Raw genomic sequence first — 21,416 nt, 5'->3', positions numbered from 1 at the left:
CTTGTGGCACTTTAGAGACTAACAAATTTATTTGAGCATAAGCTGTAGCTCACGAAAGCTTATGCTCAAATAAATTTGTTAGTCTCTACTCCTTGTCTTTTTGCGAATACAGACTAACATGACTGAAACCTTAAAATATACAAGTATTTTTGTATTTTATTTAGCTTTGACATTGAAACTAGCCTGGTCAAGTTTGCTTCCTGTATCTCACGCACTAGCCAGGTGGTATTGCATTTGAAATTCCAACGGTGAGGAGATTTATATATAAAGTATATTGAAATTTCTATTTTAAACACATGAAAACTTTTATTCATATTAGTTTTAGTAGCAGCTTTGGGGGGTAATAAAGTTGAGGTACTCTCAGAGACTGAGATGTCAGAACAAGAGGCGTTGGAGCAAACTGATAATTAAAAATAGCTACTGCTCTGAAGGATTGGAGGGCAGCAAATATAGTTACCTATATTCAATAGAAGGCTGATCTAGGGAACTACAGACCAGTAAGCCTTACATTTGTACTCAGCAAATTGGTTGAAACAATAATTAAAAACAGAATAATGCAACACCTGAAAGATATGATAGGATCTAACTATCATGGTGTCTGCAAAGGAAAATCATGTCTCTCTGATCTCTTGGAAGTCGTAAAGTAATGGAAAAGGGGGAAGAGGTTGATGTAGGCCTGAGACCTGATCACCTCCCCCTCCCCCCCCATATTAAGCCAGCCTTGGGTGAAACTCAGGGAGTTCATCACTAAAATTGGAAAAAAAGGATGTTCTGCTGCTGATAAAGCACCCCCACCTCAGGAATGTCCCTAACGAGAGTTGTAACCACCAAGGTTGTAAAGTAGAGACGCCCAGGCCCTGGGAAATTAGGGAGGAGACAGAAAGAGACTCAACAACTTTTATAAAAAAGGCCTTTGAGAAGATCCTGCATAAGCAGCTACCAAAGAAGCTAAGTAGTTACGGGGTGAGAGGCAAAGTATTGTCACCAATCAAAAACTGTCTAGGAAGGACAAAGCTAAGAGTAGGATTGAATGGTCAACTTTCATCATGGCAAAAAGGCTACTAGCTGGGTGCCTCAAGGTTCTGTACTACGTGCCTTGTTTAATATATCAGCAGTATGGAAAGCACGGTGAGTAGTGAGGTTGCAAAACTGTAGATGACATAAAGTTCTTTTTCAATTGATGGTCCCTGTGCGTATTCCACTGTGGGTAGGCATGTGCCCCATGTGCCTGAGAGTGGAAGATTTTTGCTAAGTGTCTGTTGGGCTCCACCTGCACCCTTCTCCTTGGCCTGCGAACCAAGGATTTAAGGGGTGTTATGGCCCAGCCTCTTCAGTTCGTATGAGGAACTTCAGAGGGACCTAAACAAGATAGTTGAATGGGCAACATGATCACAGATACAATTCCGTGTCCATAAATGCCAAGTAAAACGCATTAGAGGGAAAAATTTGAACTGCTCGTACACCTTATAGCAGAGGTGGGCAAACTGCGGCCCACAGGACCATCCTGCCTGGCCCCTGAGCTCCTGGCCAGGAAGGCTCGCCCCCGGACCCTCCCCCGCTGTCCCCCGTCCCCTGCAGCCACGCTGCACGCGGCTTGCACCTGCCCACCTCCCAGGCTTTCAAACAAGCCTGTCCTGCTGCTCTGAGTGGCATGGTAAGGGGGTGGGGGGTGGGGGGTCCGGAGGTCCCGGGGGCAGTCAGGGGACAGGGGCAGTTGGATGGGGCAGAGATTCAGGGAGGGGGGCAGTCAGGATACAGGAAGCAGGGGGGAGGTTGGATAGGGGGTGGGTTCCCGTGGGGTCAGAGGGTCCCAGTGTGGGGGGAGGACAGGGAGCAGGGGGAGTTGGAAAACGCGTGGGGTCCTGGGAGGAGGTTCAGGGGACAAGAAGTGTGGGGGTGGATGGTCAGGGGTCCTGGGGGGCCTGTCAGGGGTCAGGACGGTCCGGGGACAAGGAGCAGGGGGGCTTAGATAGGGGGTGGGGCGTTCTGAGGGGGGCAGTCAGTGGGCAGGATGGTTGGGGGGGCGGTCCTGGGAGAGGGTAGTCAGGGGACAAGGAGCAGGGGGGTTGGATGGGTGGGGCATTCTGACGGGGGCAGTCAGGGGGCGGGAAGTGGGCGGGGGCGGATAGGGGTCAGGGACCAGGCTGTTTGGGGAGGCACAGCCTTCCCTACCCAGCCCTCCATACCATTTCACAACCCTGATGTGGCCCTTGGGCCAAAAGATTTGCCCACCCCTGCCTTATAGGGTTCTAAATTAACTCAGGAAAGGGACCTGGATATCACTGTAGAAGCTCAATGCTGACCTCTGCTCAGTGTGCAGCTGTGGTCAAAAAGCAAATAAGATGTTAGGATGCATAAGGAATAAGATGGTGAATAATATGGAGACTATTATCATGCCTTTACGTAAATCAGCTGTGCAGCCTGATCTGAAATACTGTGTGCAGTACTGATCCATCTCTAAAGGGTATTGCAGAATGAGAGGGGGTTCAGAGAACAGCAATGAGAATAAGAGGTATTGGAAAATTCTCACATGAAGAGAAATTGAAAAGATTGTTTACCACAGAAAGGAGGTAAATAAAAAGGGGATGTGATAGAAGTATATAAAATAATGACTGGTATAAGGAGCTTCTGTTCTCTCCGTCTCATAACACAAGAGGATATGGGCACTGAATGAAATAAAAGGTTAAAAATTAAAACCAATAAAAAGGAAATAATTTTTCACACAAAGTGTAATTAAACTGTGGAACTCACTGTCACTGGAAGGTGTTGAGGCCAAGAACTTAACAAGATTCAAAAAGGGACTGGACATTTATATGGATAACAAGAATATACAGAGTTGTCATGAAAACAAATATTTTGGAAGGGATATTAAACTTCATATTTCAGGGCTTAACTATTAGAGATCAGGATGACACCTGATGTCGGGGGCAGATTATCCCACATCTGCCTACTGTGGGGTCCTTACACCTTCCTCTGAAGTGTCTGGTGCTGGCTACTGACAGAGAAAGGATACTGGACTAGATGGATCTCAGTTTCTCTGTTTGTAAAGCCCTTACTTTTCCCACAAAACCTAAATTTGGGGCCTAAATCTACTTATCAGTATCCCTTTGGGTAGGGCTATAGGGGAAAAACTGCAGTTTGACAACCTTTATGGAAAATTCCTGTAGAATTTAACAGGAAGGAAACCATTAGGGTTTTATAGAAATTATTCCACAAACCTGATAGTATTTAACAGAGAATAAGATCTTTTCTGTAGGCTGATTTGAACTACTTTTCAGAATTCTGTAGCTGGGATGTAATTCTCTGTTATATTATCTAGGCGGGTTCAAAAAGCCTTATCACTTTCTATTACATTCTCTATAGGACACTTTCTTAAGGGTGTGAAAGGACAAATGATATGAGGAAAGGAATTTTCTTTTGTGATTCTCTGCATTTTGCCATATCCTTCAGCTCCAGGCTTTCCCCCACAACCACAGTACAATATACCTTGTAGTGCAAGCAAACAGGCTGGGTAACCAAGTTGGGACTGGAAAACTGGGGCATTAGCGTTGAAGTCCCAGTCCAACCTGTGCTTTTATAAAGGTTTCTCCCTCCTCCTTGTAATGTAGCCTCTCGCTCCCCCTCCGGCCCTGTACATCTGCTGTGTTATACTGACTATCCATCTTCCGGAAGGATTGAGCTGAGCACCTTTCAGAGCTCTTTTAAGGTCAACTCATTTATCATGAAGGTATTAATGTTGGATGATATGAGGCTTCATTTCCTCCCCACCACCCTGTGCCCAGTAAGCTGGGTGGACCAACTCCCTCTTTCTGTCTCTACATGCTCCATGCATGAGTCACTGAACAGTTTGGCTGCTAAGATGGTCCTGAAATGTGAAGCTAGGAAAGTACTAAAAGAGGAGAGAAAGCAGTGGGATGGTGGTTCGCGCACAAGACTGGGCATCAGGTGTCTTGGGTTCTTTTCCCATGTCTTCTGCTCATTCCCTGTGTGCTCTCACACAAGTCATTTAACTTCTCTGTGCCTCAGTCTCCCCATTTGTAAAGGGGGGTAATAATATGTACCTTGCAGGGGGATGGAAAGTTTAAAAATTAAAAGTGCTCTGAGATCCTAAGATGGGAAGTACTGTAGGAGGGCTGAGTATTAGTTGCAGTAGCAAGTATCAGCACCACAACAAACAAGTGTGTTTTTAGAAGGCAGCTGCCCTCCTTGCTGTTAAAGCCCTGCATTTTCCATGTTAGGTTTAATTTTCAATTTCTCTGTAACTTACAGGTCCCACTTTGTGTTCTTTGTTTAGGATTTAATATGGATTTTGTTGAACTCCCTCCCCCATTCCCTGTTCTAATGCATTTGTTTGCTGAATGTATCAGAAGCCAGAGACAGATGTAGCTTGTCAGAATGAAGACATGTGTGTTACTGATGCCCTTGAGTTTGCTTGAAGCTTCACCTTCACTTGCAACATGTCTGTTGACCAGCTGGAGTTTTCAGTCCTATGAGGTTCCAAAAACAATACTAATACCCTTTTGCACCACAGCACAGAAATTGTAATCAAGTCAAGACCATAGGGAGACGTTATTATAGAGGTGCTTGAATGACTCCATAGTTAAGGCTGTGTTGAAGTTTGCGTTTGAATCAGGACTAAAATCCCTCTCTTCCATTCTGAAATGTCTGAATTTAGTCCCCAGATTTAACACACCTTTCATGGACCAACTGAATAAGGAAGAGGAGAGGGAAGGAGGGACCAGAAATTCATACAGGGAATTTCAAGCTGACCCCCTCTCTCATATTTAAGGGATCAGTTTCCCTCTTTTTACAGCTCAAGCATCACAGGAGAGAACCTGCATCATAAGCAGTGAAACCTGGTAGAAGGTGGTCTGGTGGTGGGAGAAGGTTGAGAACTCCATTCTGGAGAAATCCTGACGGAATACCTTGGCCTTTCCTTTGATGAGAAGTTGTCAACTCAGTACTCCAGCTTCCATTCTGAGAGTCATTCTGGGAAAGTTTCCTCTGGACAACCCCCTACCCCCGCCCCCGAGGTTTGGGGGTTCTGCTTGGCTTGTACTCTGATTCCCACTCAATGAGTGGGATAGTTTTTGCTGTGGCTACTACCCACATTCTGTGGTCTATTGGTTGAAGGTAGGTCATGAAGGTAGCTAAAGTCCCCTCTCTCCAATACATTTGAGAGAGCACTTTGCAAATCCCCTAGCCTCCACTTTGGCTCAGGGAGCCCCACATCTTTTCATGGCTTTGGGTTCCTGACAGATAAGTGTCATTCTCCAGGGGCAAATGGCTCCCCTAGAAAGTAATTACACACCTCTGCACCAAATGATGATAATTCATTATTTGTATTGTGGTGGTGCCTAGGGGTCACAACTTCAGTGTGCTAGGCACTGTGCCAACACATAACAAAAAGACAGTCCCTGCACTGAAGATCTTACAGTCTAAGTATACGACAGGAGATAGAAGGTGGATACAACAACTAGATGAGGGGGTACACAGTGAGATGAAAGAATGGGACATAGCAGTGAAACCAAGACAACAGATACTGATTTGTAAAACATCAGCCCTGGTTCCTGGTTCCTTCCCAAACATATTAGCCTGGGAAGAGGAACCTATCCTGGAAGAGAAGGAGGGATGCTTGAGAAGGGTGGCTGTGGCAATAAGGGTGCCCCATAATAAGAGGTTACTGTGGGATTACTCTAGTCAAACTCCTATGTAAATGGAGTAGGAGATGGAATTCTTCCCTGCATGTATTTTAACACCCATGCTGTATTTTCCTGACTGCGGTACTTGTTTCACAATCCAGTGATAGCAGGTCCGGCCCACAACATTTTGGCACCTGAGGCGGGGAGCTCAAATGACGCCCCCATACTCTCTCGCTTGGGCCAAAACTTTGAAAGGTCTCAATTCTGCCTTCTTCCTGTTCTACTCCTCTCTTGGTACTGCTCTGCTACCTACCCCAATAAAGGAGAACTAACAACTTAAAATGACTTGTTCAAAAATTTAAAGTAACGCTTAACTTTCAAATGCCTGAATAGCAAATGTAACTTTCCAGTCTGCATAGTAAACACTGGCATTTTTATCTGTTTGACTAATCAAAGTGGTGCTTTCCATGCCTTCTTGGTTGCAAAGATTTGAACTGGTTAAAAACAGGGAACAAAGGGTAGGAATAAATGGTAAATTTTCAGAATGGAGTGGGGTAACTAGTGGTGTTCCCCAAGGGTCAGTCCTAGGACCAATCCTATTCAACTTATTCATAAATGATCTGGAGAAAGGGGTAAACAGTGAGGTGGCAAAGTTTGCAGACGATACTAAACTGCTCAAGATAGTTAAGACCAAAGCAGACTGTGAAGAACTTCAAAAAGATTTCACAAAACTATGTGATTGGGCAACAAAATGGGAAATGAAATTTAATGTGGATAAATGTAAAGTAATGCACATTGGAAAAAATAACCCCAGCTATACATAAATATAATGGGGGCTAATTTAGCTACAACTAATCAGGAGAAAGATCTTGGAGTCATCCTGGATAGTTCTCTGAAGATGCCCACGCAGTGTGTAGTGGCAGGCAAAAAAGCAAATGGGATGTTAGGAATCATTAAAAAGGGATAGAGAATAAGATGGAAAATATCTTATTGCCCTTATATAAATTCATGGTACGCCCACATCTTGAATACTGCATACAGATGTGGTCCCCTCATCTCAAAAAAGATATACTGGCATTAGAAAAGGTTCAGAAAAGGGCAACTGAAATGATTAGGAGTTTGGAACGGGTCCCATATGAGGAGAGATGAAAGAGGCTAGGACTTTTCAGCTTGGAAAAAAGGTGACGGGGTGTGCTTATGATAGAGGTATATAAAATCATGAGTGGTATGGAGAAAGTGAATAAATAAAAGTTATTTACTTGTTCCCATAATATAAGAACTAGGGGCCACCAAATGAAATTAATGGGCAGCAGGTTTAAAACAAATAAAAGGAAGTTCTTCTTCATTCAGCGCACAGTCAACCTGTGGAACTCCTTGCCTGAGGAGGTTGTGAAGGCTAGGACTATAACAGGGTTTAAAATAGAACTGGATAAAATCATGGAGGTTAAGTTACCAGGATGGGTAAGGAATGGTGTCCCTGGCCTCTGTTTGTCAGAGGGTGGAGATGGATGGCAGGAGAGAGATCACTTGATCATTACCTGTTAGATTCGCTCCCTCTGGGACACCTGGCATTGGCCACTGTCAGTAGACAGGATACTGGGCTGGATGGACCTTTGGTCTGACCTAGTATGGCCATTCTTATGTTCTTATGTTCCTGAAGGTCCACAGTCTTGGCCAGCTCGTGCTCTATTGAGATGGTTGGAAGGCTGATCAGCCTCTCCTGTGTCATTGTGGAGCATAGATGTGTTTTTATTAACTTCAGCTTGGAGAAGCTGTGTTCTCCACTGGCAACTGTTACAGGAAGTGTTAGAAGTATGCGCAGAGCAACAATAGCATTTGGAAAGAGGGTGGTCATCTTATTTGTTCACATATATTCCAGAACAGCCTTTGGAGTTGATCCTACTGAAATGTATCTTGAAAGGGCTTTCAGTTCATCACCTAAATCACTTGCATCAATATCGCCCATGTCATCATGTGTCAACACTGTCTCCAGTGCCCTGCATTACTGGTGTAGGTCTTCTTCAGGTATAGTGAGGAGTTTTTGGAATATCCTACAACATCCCAAATATACTGCTGTGTTCCTTGAGCTGCATGAAACGTTCTTCAACTGACTGTATTGCACAATCTAGCACCTGGTTAAAGAATTCAACTTTAAATTGTTGTTTGGAGTCTCTTATGGGATTATCCCGTGCCTCATAATCAAAATGTCGTCTTCTTCGGTGACTCTTGTATTCTTGAATGGGTGGGAAAATTGCTTCAGTGTGAAGTTCCTCTGCCAACTTCTGTGCACTCTTCAGAACGTTTTGAAATCCCTCATCTGACTGGTAAGACTGTCGGCATGACTTTGCTTTGTCCTGTTGTTCCATTGCTCCAGATATATCAAGGTCAACACCTTGGAGTCTCTTGTTTAGAACATTTATTTCAAACAGTATGTCATGCCACAACACTAAGCCACACAGAAATTGGAAGTTATGTATGTTTCTGGTGATTCCATTTCCCTCTGCCATTGTTCTCCCAAGAAAAGTTCCTGTCACAGCATTATCCTCCATAATGGCAACTATGGCATCATCTGTCTTCCCAATTTGGTGTTTGATAGGCTTTATTGCCTCCACTCGACTTTCCCATCATGTGGCACTCAGTGGTTTCAGTGTCAGAGAGGATGTTCCCAGATGTTGCTTTAAAATTTGCCATCGATGAGTTGATGCAGAGAAAAATACATAGATGCTTTGAATTACATTAAAAAATTCATCAGCCTCACCGGAAGCTGATGCTGCATCCCCGACCACCAAGTTCAAAGAATGAGAACTGCATGGGACAAAAAAAAAGCTCGAGGGTTTAACTCTTGGATCCATGTCTGCACTCCTCTGTTCTTTCCTCTCATGTTGGCACCATTATTGTAGCCCTGCCCTCTCATGTCAGCTATCGCAATTCCCGTATCTTCCAGCTTTTTAAGAAGCATATTTGTCATACCAGCTCCTGTAGTATCATCAATGTCAATACATTCTAGAAAATGCTCTCTGACAGTCACCATTGCAGGGACATTTTCACCAGGTTCTGCTGTTGTTACAAAACACATTAAAGTCATTTGTTCCGTATGGCTGATGTCAGGTGTGCAGTCCAGAATAACAGAGTAATATCTTGCTGACTTCAGATCTGCCACAACCTTCTGTTTGACTTTTGTTGCCAGTAACTGTATGATCTCATTTTGAATTGTTTTTCCAAGGTAGTGGTGGGCGTACATTTCTTGGGTGGTGACTCTTCTTAGATGCTCCTAGAGTACAGCATCAAACTCAGCCATCAGCTCCACAATTTTAAGGAAGTTTCCATTGTTTGGCACATACAGCTGATCTTAAGTGTCACGCAGTGCTAGGTTTTGGGTAGCAAGCATTCTCACAATGGCAATGAGCCTTTTCAGAACATTTTGCCAGTAAAGAGACTGTGATGTAATCTTCTCTTGATGCTGATCATCTACGGTGGCCTTTAACCTTAGTCTCATCTCAAGCTCTTTCCACCTATGGAGTGCTCTCTGGTGATTTGTTGCCTTCTCATGGCATGCCAGATTTCTAGACAGATTTTTCCAGCCCTTTGTTCTTGTAGCACCCATTGTGGCTGGAACGTTAGACTGGAAGAGTTTGCAACAAAAACAGTATGCAGCATTCTGGGTTTTTGAGTACATAAGCCATGGCCTCTCCACTTTGTCACCATTGGGGATTTCACGCCGGTAATGTGTTGGATGGAAACGTCTATTTTCATTGTCTTTGGAGAACAGGAAGTTTTTCACTTGCTGTGGCCCATGCAGTACAAGGAAGTCCCTCAGGCTACTGCTCAAGTGGGTCCACAGTCCTGGATCATCTCGACTTAAGGAACTAAACTCAGCAGCAGCTGTTTCTTGCGCCTCCACCACACTCTTGTCTGATCTACACTTTTCTTCAGGAATGTGCATGGTTACATCCATTTGAGATGGAGATATGGATGCTGCAGTAGATGCCAGGTCACCTGCACTCTGACTAACTGGAAGATCAGGCATCTCCTCACCACTCACATCCTCACTGTGGCCAGAAGGCTCATTGTGAACATTTGTGTCTATGTAGCTCGGGAGAGATCCTTCCTGCTTAGATAGAAAAGCTTCCTTTGCTTTTTCTTTCTTTCTTCTGAATGCTGCCCCAGAGGGGTGTTTTCTTCTTTCATTCATGACTGCTGTTCTGTGCCAGCTATAGTGGCTCTCAACACTCAGTTGAAGGGGACACATAAGCAGGCTGGTAGCAGGGCCTGAGTGAGGGAAGATATCAGCGTCTTAAGGTCCTAACTGGCTCCTACTACTTCAGTTGACTGCCTGTTCTCTTCAAGTGGGTTCAGGGAAGCAGCAGGAAACAGGAAGCTCCCTGAGAAGCTGGTGTTAATCAGTCCAGGCTCCTGGGGGTGCTAGAGAGGTACATAAGAGGCTCCTTGTCCTCTCTCTCCCTGCAGCTCCTGCTGCTTTCTGTTATTCCCTCTCACCTTTTCTCCTGCCTGCCTGTTACGTCTCTTGTGCCCTCCTTCCTCCAGCACAGCACTCCACCATCTCTGTGCATCTAGAGCAGAGAGAATACATATGCACCAGACACAATTTTCTACACTCTGGGTCCTAGTGGCGCCCCCGCACAGTCTGGCACCTGAGTCGGCCGCCTCAGTTCGCCTCATGGTAAGGCCAGCTGTGAGTGATAGCCATCCAAAACTAGCATACTGTCAGCTCTTTCTTCTGTGTGCCATGTTGCATCAAGCTTCCTCATTAATCCCTGTGTTTTTTTTTAATGGGGGCACATGCTCTAGGCCAGTGATTTCCAAACTTGTTCTGCCGCTTGTGCAGGGAAAGCCCCTGGCGGGCTGGGCTGGTTTGTTTACCTGCCGCGTCCGCAGGTTCAGCCGATCGCGGCTCCCAGTGGCTGTGGTTTGCTGCTCCAGGCCCATGGGAGCTGCTGGAAGCGGCGGCCAGTACGTCCCTTGGCCCGTGCCACTTCTAGCAGCTCCCATGGGCTTGGAGCAGCGAACCGCGGCCACTGGGAGCCGCAGTCGGCCGAACCTGCAGACGCGGCAGGTAAACAAACCAGCCCGGCCCACCAGGGGCTTTCCCTGCACAAGCAGCGGAACAAGTTTGGGAACCACTGCTCTAGGCAGTGGGAGAACTAGAGTTAGGTTCCACCTCACAAGGGCCGGATTCTGCAATCCTTATATACACTGAGTAATATTTACTCATGTAAGTAGTTCCATTGAAGTCCATGCAAGGGTTGTAGACTCTGGGCCTAAATAAGAAAAGTGGGAATCAATATTTGGTTGCATATCCCCTAATTATTTTTATTAATTCTTAGCAGTCTCCCACTGTATGATCTCTCTTCTCCCCCTTTCCTACCCCTGAAAAGTCTGGTTCTTAGCCCCTGATGTAAAATGATCCTGTACACAATTGAGTGTCATGAACGGTGCCAAATATATATATCCTGTTTTTTGGGAGAAGACCTTAATATTTTTAGCTACCTGCTCTAAAAAGCTATGTGGCTTTTCTTCCCATTTGGTGTATGGGGAGTTCATGTAAAAGAGAATGGTTTTTGTTTTTATTCCCCTACAAGATAATATGTCCAGCCTTCCTTTGTTGCAACCCAACAGAGCAAATTGAAAAGGTCCCAGAGCTTCAGCAAGCTAGAAATGAATCCCCTGTTTAGAGGTTAACTAAAGTACTTCTCCCTCTTCTTTAAAATGGGAATAGGGTTAAGAGCCAGGCAATCTGCTACCTATCCTCTTGCTCCCTCCGCTGTGCAGTTGTGCACAGGCAATAGACATAATCTCTTTGTTTTGTTTCTCAGAAGTTGATCTGCCTTTGAAGAAGGATGGGTTCACATCAGAGGGAACCACACTGGAAGCCTTGCTGCGCGGGGAAGGAATTGAGAAAAAAGTGGATACTAAAGAGGAAGACACTATACAGGAAATCCAGGTAAAAAAGAGCATTTATGTTGGCTGCACCATATGTCTCCAGACTGGGACAGCAGGGCTGCCTTTAAGATTTTACCTTTCATTCTCCAAACCCAAATCATTTGTCTGTTTTCAGTTTGTGCCTTTGTGTCAGAATGCTGTATTAATGCATAGTGATATCATACCCGTGTGCCATGGAATGTCATGAAACCCTGACACTATGTTGTGATGCTCAAAATAAATTCAGAATTTTGTATAACTATCCAAAACTATAACTAAAAGTGTCACAAGAATTGGGACTGCCTGACAAGTTCTTGATGGCTTGCAACCCAAACACGGCAGCATTTGTACACGTGAGATTATCAGCTACGCGACTGACTAGTGGAGAGAGATGAGTCCAAATCATAAACTGGATCTCAACAGCCTCGAGCTTTGGGAGAGTTCAGATTTTGATCTTAAATTGGGCCCATAGCTACTGATTTAAAAAAAAAAAAAGTGGCACTGGCCAGTCTGTTTTCTTTGTCCAAACAGAATGTCTGAAAGTAAATAGCATAAATGTGTTTTTAATTTCTTTCATCTTTAATAATCCCAGTTATTATTAGTAACACAGGCAGGGAAAACTTTATTTATATCTTTCCATTATCCCTTTAAATATTAAATAATAAGGATTGCCTTCTGATCATTTACCAATATTAAAAGTAAAAACTAGTTGCTGGTCTCTGGTATAGCTAGGATCCTGCTAATCTAAGGGACTACCAGAAGAGTTATATGCAGTGTTCATAATGAAATCTTTGACTCTGGCCAGTTTTGTTGAGGTTTGCAAACCTTTCAGGGAAGTAGAGGCAAATTTTGAACGAGCTGAAAGCTGCGTTCAGAATGAACTTACACCGATCTATGGTTTCTAGTGTGAATCACGTGAAACTGGCAAAACTTGGTGATTTTGGCTGAGATGCAAGTGTTGGGGTTCGTTCCTGAAACTTGAAGCAAAACTCAAGTATGTGGCCCAACAGAGATCAAAACTGAAAATCACGAGCATCAAATCTGCCTAGCTCTGGAACCCAATCCTGCAGCACTTACGCGTGCGAGCAGCCTCACTGAAATTCCACCTATGTAAGGGCTGCAGGATTAGAGCTACTAGTGACATGTGTAAGGAAACACTGTACATATATATGTCTACATTCGCAAAAGTGACTTGTGATTTTGTAAGCCTCAGTTTTGTAGTGCCCAGCTTGGGACACAATAAAGGAACCTGATTTTTCAAAAGACAGATGGCCTGCACCTTGGTGCACCCAAAATGTAGGTAATGATTTTTAATCTGTTTCACATCCCTTTAAATGAGAACCTTCTTTTCTGTGGGATGGACAATTGCCAAAGGAGAAGCATTCCATGTTCACAATGAGGTCTATGTGAAAAGCCTCCTTCATCTCCCCTTTTCTGATTTTAATAAACTCAAAGCCCTAAAGACTCTATTACAGCCGCTTCCAAGGTCACCAGAAGTCATGGTGCAGCATCTTTATGAGTGCCTTTGGATGCTGCTGTGCAATCTGAGCTCCCAAGTTATCCCTGGCATCAGCCTGAGGAAAGAGACTTCAGAGACAGCGGAATTGACAGCAGTCTTGGCATCACTGCATTACAAAGTGGGGAGGGAAGAAGTGTCTGTACAAGGAGCCTTCAGCTGTACTCTCTGAGCTGTGACCTGTCTTATGGATGCCGGTTTCATCACGGAGCTGATGAGAGGCTTTCCTTGCTGCTGTTTCCTATGCATGTGCAGCTTTGTTGGATTCAGTCTGCGCAACAATTACTTTAACCATAGCTCACTTTCAGCAGGTGGTAGGGATGGTTGGACAGTTGGACAAGATCATCATTAGTTCTTTGTGCCCATGTAGAGGTGTAAGGGAGGTTGCGTGTGTGTATGTGCAAGTCTCCCTCTGACTCCTCTACATAGGCTACACATTCTGCTAGTCTCAGCTTGGGAAGGTCCAGGAGGAAGCAGTCTCTGTGGGGCTGCTACTCCTCCTCCTATGCAGGTGGGGGAGCATGAACAGAGTCATAATTCCCTCCTTGGTCCCAGCTAGGAACTGCCCTTTACTATGGGCTGAGAGTAAACTTTCACTCTAGCCCTTAATGTGGATTGGGAGAAAAGCAGGGACTCGTTGCTTACCTGCATTAAAATATGGTGAATTGGAAGAGTGTTTTGGAAGGACAGAGTAGGAAAATAATAGATATTTTGCTAAAAAAAGAATAAAGATTGCCCCTTCTTAAATAGGTGCAGTCACTATGGGCCAGATGTTCATCTACTATTTACATGAATTGAGATTTGGCCGCATGTGAGATCACTGTTGAACCAATGCCTCAAGTGGGGTGAAAACGGCATCATCTTTTGGAATAGGTTTAAACCAAAGTCTTTGATCAGTCATTAAAAGTTGACCTGGCATTTTCCACAAGAATTAGAGGTATTACCTGGCATCCTGGCCATGTTCACATGTGGTTAATTGGTCTGCCTACTTTGAATTTGCCCTGTAATTTCAACTGGAGAAAGTATTCTACACTATCCCTCCTTAATACTGTTGTGTAGTGTTGCTGATGCAGAATGGAGTTGCTGGAGTTGAAAGGCACTGTGAAAATGGAAGATGTTATAAGTAGTTTTCAAAATTTTTTAAATAGCATTTATCTCTTCAGGAACAAAAATTCTTCAGGCATCCTCTGGACTTTAAAAGTATGAAGTTACCCCTACCGATATATGTAACTGTGTGAATTTTGAAATAATAATTATATGTGGTGATGGGCAGTGACTTAATGTTTCATCCTTCCAGGAACTAAAATTATGGGAGAAGACCAGGACTCACAATAGTTTGATCCCATAAATGGCCCCCTGAGGCGTTAAAAAAGAGAGAAACATAAATCCCAAACCCTACAGATATTAGACTTCCCACCAAACTCTACAGGTTATTTAAACATTTTTAAGGGACACCATGACAGATATAGCAATTTCTTGCCTTTCCTCGGGAGACGTTATTAAATTAAGTTTTAAATATCTTTGGTGTCCATTATATTAAATGCAAAGTTTGTGTATTATTATGAGGCCTGGGAGTTCAAAGGACTATACTGAAAATGTGCAAGCAAAAAATGGACTTTTGGGACAGTAAGTAAAGAAACAGCTGAACTGCTCTGCCTGGGTTCTGGTTCTGAATCTGAGACAATTATGAAACTTGTAACCATGGGGAAAACCCAGTTGTGGATTTTGAAGGACTGACACCTAGCAGAGTCCTTGTTAGAGTTGTGGGGTGATCTCTGGTAAGATTTTTAGCATGCGTGCAGGTTCTTTTGTTGTTTTTAATATGTTCCTCTGTAATGCTTTCACTTTAAGAATAAATGTGCTTGCTTAGAAAGAGCTGTGTGGTAACATAACTGTGGGCAACACAGGCATGAGTGAGATGCAGGTGAGAGGTGATGGCTGGGAGCTGGGACCCTAGAAGTGGGTGCCCTTGGTGGACCATGGAGGGGGAATAGAGGTGCAATTGCCCTGAAACTGTGACAAATGTCCAATATCTTGGCTCAAAAGTGTAAACGGATAAGATTATAATAATGTGGTGCAGGTGTTCCTCCAGATTCTAAATCTCTTGTCAGTGAAATCTCTCTGTGTATTCTCTCCCAGCACCCTGAGCAGTCAATGCCGAAGGTACACAGGGCTCAAAACTAATGTGTTTTGCTCCTATTCTCCCTCTGCTGGCTCTGTAGCAGCTTTTAACTAATAATGATCCAGGAGACTGGAAAGGTCAGAATTTGGTAACCGATTACAAAACCTTTCGATCACCTCTAACTCAGTGGTTTGAATCCGTTTCATGGCGAAATGATATTGCCATCTCAAGACTTAGTGGTGGCCTGTCTGAGTGGTTTCAGACCAGCTCCTAAAGAATAAGCACTCATATCATGACTGACACTGGGTGGCCCCTTTTTGCTCTCTTAGCAGAGATGCTAAAGACTGAGTGGGTTATGAAGATTGAATAATCCTTTCACCTCAACAGGAGTTTGCTCCGTCTCAGTATTGTGGGGGAAGCTTGCACTGTCACTGCTTGCTATATCTGCTTTGTGGATGCTTCCAGAGCTACCAAATGGGACACCTTTCCCCAAGCATGGAATTCACAAAAACTGGAAAAATTAACAAATCCCAGGCACAATTCTGTGAGGTGATGAGCAATTGCTACTCCCATTGACTTCAGTGGGAATGACATTTGCTCAGCACTCTGCAGGATCAGGACCCCTTATTTCCAGAGCTGTATAGCTACTTAAGGTACTGGTACCCCAAAAGGATATTAACTTCAAGGGCCATTAGAAACGCAGAAAATGAATGTTTCACTAAATGGGAAAAATTGTAGACTACTAGGGAAAGAAATGTTGATTTACATCTTCTAAGAGTTAATTTCAGAAGAGAATCTCCACAACCCCCTCACCCTCTAGACTGTGTCTTGCTAGTGTCTGGGATGTCAGCCTTAAGACTGGTATTTCTCAGGAACCATTTCCCTGTGGAAATGAGGGTGGGTGAGGGAGGAACTCTCTAACTTTTGAGGGTGTTGACTGGAAGGAATTGGGGATGCTTGGATCTGATTCTGGCATTAGAGAATTAGTACACTTGTAATTTTAATCACCTATTTAGACCTCTTGTTTACATGTTATATCCATTTTTGTCTGTGTTTACCTCTTAAATCTCTTTGGGACAGGGACTGTCTCTCTCTTCGTGTTTGAAGAGCACATTTTGGGCATTACCACAATCTCAATTGTAAATAATAGTTGACCATGTGTGTCTTCTAGCAAACAATAGTCTTTTCTTCTAAAAATGATTATTGTTCCCTATAGAGAGTTTTGGAAAATGATGAAAATGCTGATGAAGTGAATGAGGAAGAGGAATTAGAAGAAGATATTCCAAAACGAAAGAACAGGCCCAGAGGACGGGTAGGTTGGGAATCTATGAGAGAGGAAAGAAGGGAAGCAAACCCCTATTCTCACATTCTCAGTTGGTTTCTGACACACACACACACACACACACCCATAGATATGCTGAAGTGATATCCATGTGGTAAATTGTGGAATGACGGTCAGTGATTTTTATGTCTTCTCATGTTTTCAGTTTATTTCTGCCTATTACTAAGAAATAACACTGTTGGGAGATGGAAGCAAATTAGAAGATGGAGCAAATTTATTATAGGGATGAATTTTTATTTTTAAAATAAAATCTAATAATGATTATTATTATTATCCTGTTATTACAATCCGCTGACCTTGAAATACCATTCCTTACTAAAAGATAAATGCAAAAAATATTTGCAGTCCCATAAGCCAAAACAAAGTCATCTTTGATTTTCTGTTTTTTGTTTAACAATTTAAATACATTTCTCTATGTTCTTCAAAGATAAAGTCAGCAGTGAAAGTTTGTAGTAGCACTCTAAGGGTAAAATTCCGGCACAATAGAAATCAATGGCAAAACTCCCCTTGATTTAAATGGGGCAGGATTTCACTCTCAGGAGACAACATCCCTATAGTTTCCTATCATGTCCTCTCACAGATCTAGCAGTAAGTCAGCTAAGTAACAAGGTCACAATTTTAAAACATGGAGTCAAAATTTTCAAATGTAGATCCCTAAAGATAGCCCCCTAAATGAAAGTAAACATGATTCTCAGAGGTGCTGGGCACTTGCATCTGTCATTGAGTGCAGTGGGAGCTGCAAGGGCACATAATCTCTGAACATGCCTTTTGGTGTGCTTGGTGGATGTTTTGAGATAAAAAACAGATAAAAATAAAATTAAAAAAATAAGAAGAGCTGTTTGAAACCTCACTCATAACGTGTTTGTGCAAACCCTCTGTTGTTCCATTATTTCAGCTTCCTGCTATTGTTCACTTTTGTGCTAAGACTCTTTGAATAAAGATCAAAATACTTTTTTTTAATTGGAAAAGTGTATTTTTCACTCTCCATTATCAAAATTGGCTGAACAGTTTGACTGAATCTTTCTTTAATATTTTTTAAAATTTAGCCTTAAACAGAGCCAGAAAAGGGTGAGTTTCAGAAAACTATATGATTTAGTAATCAAAAATGGGTTAGAATGGATACACTCATACAACCTTAACTATAGCTATCACTAATACTTCAGCTACGTGGGCCTTTCCTAATAAACTTCCTGTCATGGAATTTGGGCATTCCTGTCATTGGAAATGAAGGATCAAATGGATAGTGAAAAAGATATTTAGGTTGGGAAAGGAGAATTATATTTCCTGGCATTCATTTCCATGCATCCTCAACCCATACAAACAATGCTCTGATGTTGTTATTGTTACATGCACTGCTGTACTCCCCTCTCCAGGAAGCTCTGTGAAAACAATACTAATTGTTTAGCTTTACCATTATAAATAAAATAATCTCTGGGGGTTGGGAGCATTTAATTATTCTTCTCATCCATCTGGAAGCATACATTTATATCGTGCTTTCTGTTCTAGAGCCCCTTATTAAGCGCAAGCACAGTGCAACCAGCCACAATAGAATCTCTTTCCCTTGCCATGCTAGTGAGTCCTGCTCTGCTGGTGACCTTGACTTCTCACAGTGATGAGGATGCAGAGGGGAGAAAGAGCTCCAAATGCCATAAACTTTTAATTGAGTGAAGTCAGCATGTTGAACCAAAACAGAATTATACTTTAAGATGTAGGGCCAGCTCCTCAGCTGGTGTAAACTGGAAGTCTGCTTTTGAAATGCCCTGCTCCTCACGAAGTGTGCAACCTGAAGTAGGAATTAGGACAAAGGGGTCAAAATTGAGGAGACTTGAAAGCTGAACCCGAGAAAGGACTGCACTTCCTTGCCTAGAAAGGAGGGATGGGGTATTGTTAAAGGCTGGTAGACTACAGGGGAGGACATGCTGAAGGGAACTAGATTCTGCAAAGTTTGGCCCATAAACCTCTTGCTATTTGGAGAACAAATGAGGACTGAAGGCATTGACACAGGATTAATGCAGCAGAATTATTGCTCTGAACATTCCAAATTCTGTGTGTCCCTTTCTTTTCCTACAGCATGATTTTATTTTTAATTCTGGACCCTACATCTGTCCCTCTGGCTACTCTCTCTGTTTGGCTCCATTAAGCTGCTTCAAATCAGCTCTGTTGAGGCTTCCAGGCTTCATACATCAAGTATCCTAGTCCCTGCTGCATGCCAGCAGGAGAATGAAGGCAGCTGTGGATGACTGAATCCAACAGACTGAAGCCCTGACAGCATGAACGTGGCATTCAGTTTTGTGCCCCTGGGGTGACTGCCTGGTTTTCTGGCCCCCTAAGGCTAGCTCTGAAATAATGGATGTGCTAGTAAAGAGACTGAAGGCCAAGGAGATGGATTCACACAGAGGTTTTTAAAATCTTTGTTGGATGGAGCTGGGCCATGAAGTTTGTTTAAAAAATATAAAAGCAATGCAGCTGCACATGTCCAGTACAAGTGCTCTTCAAGTACATACTGGGGGGTGTGGGGGGACATTTTCAAAAATGCCAAAGGAGTTTAGGAGCCATGTCCTATTGAAAGACACTGACTCAATCTGAAAATCTCCCCATGTTTGATTTATGAAAAAGAGTATATGTGGTCATGTCATGAATGCTTTGCACTTGTATTTCTGTAAAGGACAGTTAGAAGGGAAACAGCTGGCTGTAAAATGCTAAGCAATGGATCTTAAATTGCCATTCTACTCTGAAAAGTGATTATATTAAAATGACACCACCTTACTCCACAGATCTGCTCCCTGTGTGTCTACAGAGTCATACTGCTAACTAGTGCCAAAAAGAAGTCTTTACTGCACTTTTATTCCTCTTTGCCCTGCAGAACCAGTGCCCCTAGCCTGGCCAGGGGGTTGGAGTCTAGTCTGTCCATCAATAGAATTGTTTAAGGTCCAATCAGTTACACCTGTGCTAACCCACGGAAGAAAGCGGGGTTGCACAGGTGTCACTAAGGGCCTGATTTCGCTTGTGCTGAGAGAAGAAAGGAACCTAGGCTTACTCTCAGCGCCTAGGGTGAGTTTGCAGAGCTGGCAATCAGGAAAAAAAATAATCTTTTTTATTTGTAAACTGAGCACTGAACCTGATATTGAATCACTGAGAGACAATGAACATGGATCGCATAAATCAATTATTGCAGAATCATTTTTCAGGGTAGACGCACCCTTTAATTTATTCTTACAAATCTTGTTTCCTGGATGCACATCAGCTTCCTTAAAGATTGTGTTTGTAGTTACTATGCGGAGTTTGTGCCTCACTACATTTCATTTGATTTACATGTGACTCACTCAAGGAGATCACACACTGGTCAGAATGTAGTGCCCTGCTTTGAACTCTGCTTGCAGGAGGCAAAACTCTACTGATCATACCTAACAGTATCCACCCCATCCAGCCAGTCACAAATCTGTCCCTCTCCTCCAGGATTACAATGAGGATAGGCTTATTCCTACTCCATCCAAGTGGTTAAGAGGCTTTCTTGGGTTTGTTCTGGAGACCTGAGCAACCCAATGGGATGGGGTTCATTTTAACCTGTGCAGTTTATGTAAGTCCCTCTTTTCATCATCGACCAATGGTATGTCCGTGTAAAACTGTCCCTCGTGCCTTGTCTTCAGACCCATGATGGAATACGGCTCAGTTAACTTGAGTGCTATTCAGTGTACATCGAGGAGATGCAAAGGTTAGCCCATGGAACCCTTTAGTATTTGGGACACTAATACTACTTTCTACATCTCTGCATCATCTTCAGTTCTACCTGCTAATGCTGCTTCAATTTCATATTCTCTCAAACAAAAAGCAAAGGGATTCAGAGCAGTTAGCTCTAGGAGGGAAAGTAGGAGCCAAGGACTTTTCTATTTGGAAGACTGAAACAATTGAGGTGTGTTGCTTTTGCCTGAGGACTCAGTGGCTCAGAGTATTAGGAAAGGGCCATGTAACCTTCTCCCTTGAGATCACTAGTTTGAATAGAGATCAGGCCCAAAGTTATTATCATTTAAAGACTGTCCATTGGCCGACATAAAATAATCCACATCGCAACCTTGACCATTGTAACTGGTGCCCAAGGTGGCAATCTCAGCTGAGAATAGTGAAGATTGAATGGCATTAACACTGAACTCCATTCTTATCCCTGGCGTTCATATCAACACTGATGCACATATGCAGGGCAGCACTTTATGGATAAACCAAGGACCCCAGTCTCCTGGGCTGTTGGGCTAGCACCTTTCACCAGCACAAGATGTACTTTAAAAATATTAAAAGGAAAGAATCATAGTTATATCTCATAATATTATGAGCCTGTTTTCAGACTGATTTCAATCGTGTTACTTCTAGCCACAAATGGATTTATGCCCTCCCATTCATTCATTGATTAGGCTCAATACTTGAACACCACCTCCTGTGACTTGACTGAAATATGCCATGGCAGTGAGGCAGGAATCATTATAGTACTGTGACTAATCAGGTAGGGATCTCTACTCTAAGGGAGCTCTGCCACATTGAAAGCTCAATAAATATACAGTGTGTTTTAGGAAAAGGCAGGGCCCTAGTAATCTGGTTACAATGATGTAACACTACTGAAGTCAAAGATGCATTTAGTCCATAGTTTATACTGGTTGGGGCAAGTTGAAAGCTGTGAGGGGCACCGGAATGGCGTTAACGTCCTTATTCTCATTGTAGGCTCGGGGATCTGGAGGTGGCAGGAGAAGGAACGATGCTGCCTCCCAGGATGACCATGACAAACCTTACGTTTGTGACAGTAAGTAGCACCCAAACCACCAGCTCTGCTTCCGGCCTGGTCCAACCAGCTCAAATGCAATCAAGGCT

The 21,416-nt window shown here is 43.3% G+C and overlaps 1 protein-coding gene across 7 annotated transcripts in view; it reads left to right on the top strand.

The window, feature by feature from the left end:
- Positions 1 to 21,416, top strand: part of DPF3 (double PHD fingers 3) — a 221,720-nt gene that overhangs the window by 115,097 nt on the left and 85,207 nt on the right. For all 7 annotated transcript variants that reach the window (XR_012159436.1, XR_012159434.1, XR_012159439.1 and 4 more), the window contains exons 4-6: positions 11,477 to 11,604; positions 16,437 to 16,532; positions 21,270 to 21,348. Coding sequence is in view for 1 of the 7 variants with exons in the window: in XM_073348533.1 (XP_073204634.1) it covers positions 11,477 to 11,604; positions 16,437 to 16,532; positions 21,270 to 21,348 (303 nt within the window). In the remaining 6 variants the exon portion in view is untranslated. The remainder of the gene's footprint in view (positions 1 to 11,476; positions 11,605 to 16,436; positions 16,533 to 21,269; positions 21,349 to 21,416) is intronic.

The sequence above is a fragment of the Lepidochelys kempii genome, chromosome 6, assembly GCF_965140265.1.
Source record: "Lepidochelys kempii isolate rLepKem1 chromosome 6, rLepKem1.hap2, whole genome shotgun sequence".
In the NCBI taxonomy this organism is placed as follows: domain Eukaryota; kingdom Metazoa; phylum Chordata; order Testudines; family Cheloniidae; genus Lepidochelys; species Lepidochelys kempii.
This window is presented reverse-complemented; position numbering and strand designations above follow the sequence as displayed.